Source organism: Brachyhypopomus gauderio, unplaced genomic scaffold (assembly GCF_052324685.1).
Source record: "Brachyhypopomus gauderio isolate BG-103 unplaced genomic scaffold, BGAUD_0.2 sc61, whole genome shotgun sequence".
In the NCBI taxonomy this organism is placed as follows: Eukaryota; Metazoa; Chordata; class Actinopteri; order Gymnotiformes; family Hypopomidae; genus Brachyhypopomus; species Brachyhypopomus gauderio.
Window position 1 is genome coordinate 2,225,192 of NW_027506882.1, and position 9,776 is coordinate 2,234,967.

The 9,776-nt window shown below is 48.0% G+C and overlaps 1 protein-coding gene across 1 annotated transcript in view; it reads right to left on the reverse strand.

The window, feature by feature from the left end:
* Nucleotides 1-594: 594 nt before the first annotated feature.
* Nucleotides 595-9,776, reverse strand: part of vps13b (vacuolar protein sorting 13 homolog B) — an 83,405-nt gene continuing 74,223 nt past the window's right edge. Inside the window, exons 15-22 of the mRNA XM_076988314.1 lie at nucleotides 9,562-9,776; nucleotides 8,953-9,036; nucleotides 8,698-8,873; nucleotides 7,408-7,584; nucleotides 3,696-3,903; nucleotides 3,205-3,391; nucleotides 818-964; nucleotides 595-733 (exon numbers count right to left, since the gene is read on the reverse strand). The exon at nucleotides 9,562-9,776 is cut by the window's right edge and continues 49 nt beyond it. Of these exons, the coding sequence (XP_076844429.1) occupies nucleotides 906-964; nucleotides 3,205-3,391; nucleotides 3,696-3,903; nucleotides 7,408-7,584; nucleotides 8,698-8,873; nucleotides 8,953-9,036; nucleotides 9,562-9,776 (1,106 nt within the window). The 3' untranslated portion in view covers nucleotides 595-733; nucleotides 818-905. The remainder of the gene's footprint in view (nucleotides 734-817; nucleotides 965-3,204; nucleotides 3,392-3,695; nucleotides 3,904-7,407; nucleotides 7,585-8,697; nucleotides 8,874-8,952; nucleotides 9,037-9,561) is intronic.

Genomic DNA, 9,776 nt, shown 5'->3' on the forward strand with positions numbered 1-9,776 from the left:
ATCTATGTGAAGACACTGATCGTGTTAATGATTTCTCACAACAATAATTTAACAAGGTAGCAAACAGATAAATATCAATAATGTTTTTCTATAAATATCTGCAAGTATTTACATTTTCAAATTATCACTTCTACAACATTTTCACTAGCCATTAATAATTTTTAACAAATTATGAACTACGGTGCCCCATATTATATAAACCTTCAACCTTTAAATATTATATAAAGCACTTCGCCAGATCCCGGTCCAGCTGATCAGCCAAGTTCCTGGACATAGCCAACACTCTTCTGTAGTCGCCCCCAGTTGGACATCGGAGATTACATCGGTTACATATTTCTCGTCTTTAAGCACAGTGTTTACGATTATCATCATTGCTTCTTCGAAAATCTCCCCATCTGAAAATGCCTTATTTTTCTTGATTAAGAAATGTGCAGCTTTGAGGTGTGACCCACCTGGTGGCGAGAGGCTCTGGGCCATCCTGCTGTACTGGAACAGACACACTCAGGCGGGGGAAGTCTGGCTGCACGGGCACTGGCAGGCTCCACGTCTCCCCATCCTGCTTTGGTCCAAGCAGGCAGCTGAACAGAATGTGCTTCTGGGGCAGGAGAGAGTCAGGCTGTGCTGTGGCACCTTCTCTTAGCACATCCCAGCATGGGATAGCACAGCTGGAGGGGCTTCCTGTCTCTCCCAAGGGTGCCAGGGTGAAGGTACTGGCATCAGGGGCTCTGTATGGCTTGGGAGGTGGGGAGACAGAGAGCTGTAAGACGCTGTGAGAAAAGCCTGAATGATTCAAGCATGCTGTGTGGCTGCGCTGTACCTGGTCAGGAACGGACAGCGCATGCTGGGACAGGAGTGTTCTGTAGTGTATGGCATAGGGTGTGTTGTTCAGCAACATAGTTTTGTCTTCAATCTGCAGAACCTGAATCCCAAATCTGACTGTGGAGGACACACAGAACTGGCACAACTGGGGTGGGGATGGTGGTATGAGGTGGGGAGGTGGGGTATGAGGTGGGGAGGCGGGGTATGAGGTGGGGAGGTGGGGTATGAGGTGGGGAAGTGGGGTATGAGGTGGGGAGGCGGGGTATGAGGTGGGGAGGCGGGGTATGAGTTGGGGAGGTGGGGTATGAGGTGGGGAGGTGGGGTATGAGGTGGGGAGGCGGGGTATGAGGTGGGGAGGCGGGGTATGAGGTGGGGAGGCGGGGTATGAGGTGGGGATGGTGGTATGAGTTGGGGAGGTGGGGTATGAGGTGGGGAGGTGGGGTATGAGGTGCGGATGGTGGTATGAGGTGGGGAGGTGGGGTATGAGTTGGGGAGGTGGGGTATGAGTTGGGGAGGTGGGGTATGAGGTGGGGAGGTGGGGTATGAGGTGGGGAGGCGGGGTATGAGGTGGGGAGGTGGGGTATGAGGTGGGGATGGTGGTATGAGTTGGGGAGGTGGGGTATGAGGTGGGGAGGTGGGGTATGAGGTGGGGATGGTGGTATGAGGTGGGGAGGTGGGGTATGAGGTGGGGATGGTGGTATGAGGTGGGGAGGTGGGGTATGAGGTGGGGATGGTGGTATGAGGTGGGGATGGTGGTATGAGGTGGGGATGGTGGTATGAGGTGGGGAGGTGGGGTATGAGGTGGGGAGGCGGGGTATGAGGTGGGGAGGTGGGGTATGAGGTGGGGAAGCGGGGTATGAGGTGGGGAGGCGGGGTGTGAGGTGGGGAGGCGGGGTATGAGGTGGGGAGGCGGGGTATGAGGTGGGGAATGAGTTGGGGAGGTGGGGTATGAGGTGGGGATGGTGGTATGAGGTGGGGATGGTGGTATGAGGTGGGGAAGTGGGGTATGAGTTGGGGAGGTGGGGTATGAGGTGGGGAGGTGGGGTATGAGGTGGGGAGGCGGGGTATGAGGTGGGGAGGCGGGGTATGAGGTGGGGATGGTGGTATGAGTTGGGGAGGTGGGGTATGAGGTGGGGAGGTGGGGTATGAGGTGCGGATGGTGGTATGAGGTGGGGAGGTGGGGTATGAGGTGGGGTATGAGGTGGGGATGGTGGTATGAGGTGGGGAGGTGGGGTATGAGGTGGGGATGGTGGTATGAGGTGGGGAGGTGGGGTATGAGGTGGGGATGGTGGTATGAGGTGGGGAGGTGGGGTATGAGGTGGGGAGGCGGGGTATGAGGTGGGGAGGTGGGGTATGAGGTGGGGAGGTGGGGTATGAGGTGGGGAGGCGGGGTATGAGGTGGGGAGGCGGGGTATGAGTTGGGGAGGTGGGGTATGAGGTGGGGATGGTGGTATGAGGTGAGGAAGTGGGGTATGAGTTGGGGAGGTGGGGTATGAGGTGGGGTGGTGGGGTATGAGGTGGGGAGGTGGGGTATGAGGTGGGGAGGTGGGGTATGAGGTGGGGAGGTGGGGTATGAGGTGGGGAGGCGGGGTATGAGGTGGGGAGGCGGGGTATGAGGTGGGGATGGTGGTATGAGGTGGGGAGGTGGGGTATGAGGTGGGGAGGCGGGGTATGAGGTGGGGAGGTGGGGTATGAGGTGGGGAAGTGGGGTATGAGGTGGGGAGGCGGGGTATGAGGTGGGGAGGCGGGGTATGAGTTGGGGAGGCGGGGTATGAGTTGGGGAGGTGGGGTATGAGGTGGGGATGGTGGTATGAGGTGGGGATGGTGGTATGAGGTGGGGAAGTGGGGTATGAGTTGGGGAGGTGGGGTATGAGGTGGGGTGGTGGGGTATGAGGTGGGGAGGTGGGGTATGAGGTGGGGAGGTGGGGTATGAGGTGGGGAGGTGGGGTATGAGGTGGGGAGGCGGGGTATGAGGTGGGGATGGTGGTATGAGTTGGGGAGGTGGGGTATGAGGTGGGGAGGTGGGGTATGAGGTGGGGAGGTGGGGTATGAGGTGCGGATGGTGGTATGAGGTGGGGAGGTGGTATGAGGTGGGGATGGTGGTATGAGGTGGGGAGGTGGGGTATGAGTTGGGGAGGTGGGGTATGAGGTGGGGAGGTGGGGTATGAGGTGGGGAGGTGGGGTATGATTTGGGCAGAAGAATGGGGGAGGGTTGAAGGATGTTCTTGTTACTTATCTTGATGGTAAAACAATTATGGTTTTTTTTTATTTTTTTTAATCAAAAACCAGTGTAAATATCAACACAACTAAATGTAAATGCACTCTGGTTATCAGTCAACTTTAGCTATTTAGATCTAGTGAATGTTTTATTGCTCTTTTACACACCTTTTGCCTGGGCGGGGGCACCAAGGATGACATCGGCCTCCACGTGGCCCTCCTCGTCGAGGCTCAGCACTTCTGCTCCTCCCACCTCCTTCCAGCGTGGCGAGGTCAACTCGTGCACCAGTCGCACGGCTGCCGACTTGTGCACCGTGTTAGTGTGTGGCCAGTAGAGGCCAATCTGGAACGCCTCCTAACACGTGAACATAGCAGAGACAGGAGCTTGTGGTCTGATTACTAATAATCAATAGTCAGTAATAGTCCATAAATGATAGTGACTGTGAGAAACAGACATGCATGTCATCCTTAGTCTTCAAGCAGAAAAAAAAAAAGACAGACACACTCACTCACACTTGCTGCAGTTCCTACCTGCCAAACCCACTGTGCAATACCATCACCACCTCTCATTCGTGCTCTTCTCATTCGGGGGGAAGCTATACTTTACACTCGACCACAATAAGCAGTATGTGCGGATGTGTTGAGAGGTGCATGACTACCTTAAAGTTGGGGGGGACGATGGTCTTGCCGGCGGGTATCTGCAGGACGATACTCTCTGCCTCGAACAGCCAGAGGTCCCAGTGGGAGCGGTTGGAGAGGAGGGCCCAAGGGAGCAGCTCCACCAGCAGAGTGCTCAAGCCAGGCTGCCAGGCACACAGACGCACCTGCATGGGACTGTCCCACTGGGCTAGAGAGTTCCCCTCACACCTGCACACAGAGGAACACCGCAGTCTCTTGACTTCTGACTACTGTAATGAGAAGTGCACTGCTTTTGGGTTTAGAATATTGTCAGAACTTGAAAACAGACCACATTTTGAAATAAACGTTTATTGGGTAATCGGATCTTTCTGGTATCGTTGTATTTTTAGACAGCTAGAAGTAATGAAGACTGAAGGCTTACAAAAATAAATGATTTGAAATGTACACTTTTGCATATTTGAATTATGACATTATGATTCCCTGCTGCCTATTCAAGCTGGATGAGTTTGACTTGAGGAGGAACTTAAATGATTACAGAAGACTTTCACAAGGTTTTTTCCAGTACAAATCTGCAATGGCCAAAGGTTTTTCAAGTAAAGTGTAAAATTACATTCTGCATTTCACTGAAAATGTAGCTCCTAACAAACAGCAGTCCCGTTCAAACTGACCATGTGTAATAACGAAACCTCGTTACAGCCAAGACGCCCCTCAGCTGGTTAAGAATGTTTCACTAAAATGGAGCATGTCACAGGCTCTTTATCCTCAGTCCAAGACTAACGTCCTTTAGAGAAAGCCAATTTAAGACCAATACAAAATACCTTGAAAAACGTATTAAAGTATTAAATTAACTGAAGGCTAGTCCACATTAGATTTATCCTAATACCCATCTCTTACGCACAGATTAAATTAAAATAATGACATTTACATCTTGGTTATCTGTACTGTGTGATAAATTATTAAAATGTGAACAAGGCATAGAACCTTAGAAAATGACATACATACATACATAAGACCTGCCATGAGTTTACCTTGAACAATGCTTTAGACATTCAAACACATTTTTCCTAATGAGGATCATTCAAATGTGCTTATTACCTCCACCACAGTAGATTTTCTCAAATTTTATGAGAAGTCTGTGTGTATGAGTTTGGGGGGAGGGAGAGAGAGGGAGTTTACACTGTTGTGACACTAGGTGATTAGAAATAGTTTTATCAGGTGGCGTATGTGTAAATACTCTTCAAGATTGCTGAGGCAATGTGTGAAAATGTATGAAACACCCAGCATTTAGGTTTAAGTAATCCTGCATGCCATAAACAAATCCATTTGTAAAAGGAAACTCCCGCTGACAGGTCTGAAGACCACTCTCAGCCAACTGAAGCTACTGACATGGGTAAAAATCCTTAGCAAAGTGATCAGTAGTAGTAGGTACTGCAATGGCATTTCTAACATTATTTACTTAAATGTACACTGTTTAAAGTAAAGGAGACGTACAAAGGCAGTGAGTGTGAAATAAGCGTAGTGTGTGACCAGGGTAGGGTTATATATTGCACAGTTTACAAATTTAGTTATTTTCAAATTGGTTTGCTGATTAAGGCAAATTGTTGCTGAGAGTTGTTTTCCTCGAAACACCTGGAACAGTGATGGGTTTTTAAATTTCCCTGATCCATCAGTCTCAATGGTTTTGCTTTGCCCCACCCACATCAGGTGTGAATGGACAGGATCTACTTCTCACTGAACCCTATATGCTCCCTACAGGAGACAGGATCTACTTCTCACTGAACCCTATATGCTCCCTACAGGAGACAGGATCTACTTCTCACTATATGCTCCCTACAGGAGACAGGATCTACTTCTCCCTATATGCTCCCTACAGGAGACAGGATCTACTTCTCCCTATATGCTCCCTACAGGAGACAGGATCTACTTCTCACTATATGCTCCCTACAGGAGACAGGATCTACTTCTCACTATATGCTCCCTACAGGAGACAGGATCTACTTCTCACTATATGCTCCCTACAGGAGACAGGATCTACTTCTCACTATATGCTCCCTACAGGAGACAGGATCTATTTCTCACTATATGCTCCCTACAGGAGACAGGATCTACTTCTCCCTATATGCTCCCTACAGGAGACATGATCTACTTCTCACTATATGCTCCCTACAGGAGACAGGATCTACTTCTCACTATATGCTCCCTACAGGAGACAGGATCTACTTCTCACTATATGCTCCCTACAGGAGACAGGATCTACTTCTCACTATATGCTCCCTACAGGAGACAGGATCTATTTCTCACTATATGCTCCCTACAGGAGACAGGATCTACTTCTACCTATATGCTCCCTACAGGAGACAGGATCTACTTCTCACTATATGCTCCCTACAGGAGACAGGATCTACTTCTCACTATATGCTCCCTACAGGAGACAGGATCTACTTCTCACTATATGCTCCCTACAGGAGACAGGATCTATTTCTCACTATATGCTCCCTACAGGAGACAGGATCTACTTCTCACTATATGCTCCCTACAGGAGACAGGATCTACTTCTCACTATATGCTCCCTACAGGAGACAGGATCTATTTCTCACTATATGCTCCCTACAGGGGGAAATAATCTCACCACTTGGTAAAAGTGGATGAACAGCTTCAAATAGAAGGTCTCATATCACTGCTTGTTCATGTTTACCCTGCATAGTGTAAAACATGGTCTGTAAATAAAAAATAAATAATAAATAAATAAAAAGTAAATGAATAAAAAGTAAATGAAGTTAAAGTGAACCACATAAACATAACACAAAGGGCAAGCACATGTTCTTTGCCAGTTCGTTTTCAGTACGGTGTCAGCCCTTCGCACCTAACTTACAAGGACTAATGAGAGGAAAGCCAGGACCCATCTTCTGCTCAATTACGGTCCTTCTCGTACTTGGGTTTTTTTATTTAATCTTGTCAAGTTCACTAAACACGTGTCAACAGGCAGTGGATAGGAATAAAACCTCAAACCCTCCCTGTGAACGCCAGGGGAAGCAGCGCACAGCAGGATGGCAAACACGTCTCATTTAAAAAATGAAATCAAATGAGATCATGGACTTGGTAAATTGCCCAAATTAAGAGTCTATTTTATTTCTGTTAGGTATTAGACTTGAAGATGAAACATTTTCTATACAAGCTAGGAAAGAAAGAGGGGTTTGCATTTTAATTTTATTGTTTCAATATGTTTTTGGTAGGATTTTCCATAGACCACAGGTTTGAAAAACCTGAATGACCAAAATACAGAGCTGCATTGTGGAGGCAGATGTGCTAGTTGGAAGAGCTTTTACATGCAGGCCTATTTGAGTGTGTTAGATACAATACACACACACAATACACACACACAATACACACACACAATACACACAGCACTCCCTCTCGTGTCACAATGTTAGATTGTTACAAATGGTGTCTGTCAGGCTGCATTACATTACTCAGCTAAATTTAAGTAATAGAAAAGAATTCTGGCAAACTGTGAGCACAAAAGACTATAAAAAAATAGAAAAAGGCAGATTTGCACATTATATGTACCTAGATGTGTCCTGAATGTAACCTGGGCTGATGAGTCCATTTCTAAGGGCGCCTGATAATACCAGACGGACCGAATGACTCACACAAACGTGATAAATGGCACATACGTAGCTGAACCTACCCCATGTGACAACTTCACAAACAGCTCAGGTGTAAAGCGAGTACCTGTCTGCGTCTCTGCAGGTGTAGGGCCAGGTGGGCTGGCTGGACGTCTTGGGACCATAGAAATGTTCCAGGATGTTGCTGTGACACTGCTTCTCCTCCGCACAAGCTCTACTCGCAATCTGTTTGATCAGAGCTGAGGAAATCGGTACTGCACAGTGGGATGCATCTTTCTCCTCACTGCCACACACACACACACACACACACACACACACACACACACACACACACAATCAAATGAGTACTAAAATCTCAGTATCTTGTAGTTAGCGTTACACTAATTGCGACCTTAACCCTACTTCTTAGCCCAAACCTAGTCCTGCCCTTAATCCTACTTCTTAGCCTAAACCTAGTCCTGCCCTTCTTAATCCTACTTCTTAGCCCAAACCTAGTCCTGCCCTTAACCCACCAGTGCATCTAGCATTGGTTTTCCAGCAGAACCTGAAGAAGTCTGTTCTGGACAGGATTAATAGTGTTGTTGAAGGCCTGACCTAAGGCCAACCATTCAGTGTGGCTAGCTAGCTAGCTATACGAGCCACAGGTCTAGTGGGAAAGATACAGCCCTGAGGTCTGGAACTGTGTGTGTGTTTAAGAGACAGAGAAATGTGGAAAAGATGAGCAATAGGACAAAACAGAACAGACAGATGCATGCGTGATGAGAAGATGCATTCAAATGCATTCACACACACACACACACACACACACACACACACACACACACACACACACACACACACACACACACACACACACACACACACACACACACACACAGCAGTACGGATTGCTGGATTTGGTTTGGGTAAGTCTGTCTGTCTGAGTATCTCACCGCAATGAGAGACATTCTCCTTCACACCCACTCCACACACACATGCACCCACTGCTCTAACAGGGTGTTGGATTAATGTACTCTGAGCAACGTTCACAAATATATATATATATATATATATATATATATATATATATATATATATATATATATATATATATATATATATATATATATTTATATATATATATATATATCCTCATTCCCTTAAACACAAATATTGATGAATTCCATAATAATGAATTCCATCACAGAGATTACAATGGGGGCATAACCTTTGTATTGGGCTTTAGTCCACTGAAATCATGGCCTGAGGTCAGATAGGTGGAGTATGTGTGAGTGCCTGTGTGTGTGTGACGTACCTAGCTTGGTGAGGTTGTGTATGTGTGCATGGGTGTGTGTGTGTACGTGTATGTGTGAAGTTTCTAGCTTAGAAGGTGAGGTGGCGTGTGTGTGTGTGGTACCTAGCCTGGAAGGTGAGGTGGTGTGTGATGTCCGGCTCCACGTTGAGCAGTGCTTGGTGCTGCCCGTGGCCGGCGATGAGCTGACTCTCCCTCTGGCCCAAGCTGCGCTTCTCCACCTGCACTAACACCGGATCTGGCAGGTGATTCCTCATCACAAACAGCGGACTGAACACCACCTGATGAAAGGAAACACAGTGTCTTACACACACGCAGTTTACAGTGTTGGTGTATGGTTGTAGGTATAGTTATATTCACCACTCTCTGCTGCATATGTGAGTTGGGTTCCAGGGTTATAACAGTGCACCACACAGACACCAGCGAACCACTAGTAGAGGGGAGCTGGAGAGAAAACAGCTGTCTGTCAGTCAGTGCACGCTGCTGTATTTTATCTTATCAAGTCATTCAAAAGACAAAAAGAAAAAAAAAAAACACTTCAGCACTGGCCAGGCTAAAGCCCTCTGACATCATTTATATGAGCTGTGGAAGAAAACACACTATCATATCTCCCTCTGGCATGAACATCTCTCCCTCTGGTCCCAACTGGAATCAGTGGTGCTAAAGCTGAGGAGAGCGTGTGAGCCAGGCCCAACGGCCTCGTTGAACCTTCATGCGTTTTAACATCCTGAAACTAAAACCTCATTACAGCCAAGGAGTGTTACAATGGTGGTCCTCAATTACATACAGTGAGGAATGACATTTACCAAGCCAAAACATACACAGAAACTATACATAGAGAGAGAGAGAGAGAGAGAGAGAGAGAGAGAGAGAAAGAGAGGGGGGGTGTGTGATGTGTAGTAATTCCACAAATTCAGTATCGGAGGAGCTCACGCTCCAAACCTGCTTCCCAGACCACCGATGTCCCACCTGTAGCACACGGCTGGGGTTCTCATCGCTGTGCTGGAGACGCACGTCCTGAGACCACTCCTGGTCGCCGCACGCACGCACCGACAGCTCCGTCACCTCCCGCTCCTCCAACACGTAAGACGGCAACTTGCTCTCGGGCTCCACGCAGGTCTGGAGTTCTCGCATCTCCATCTGGCCCTCCACCCCAACGCAGTGCTGCACCAACCGCACCTCAA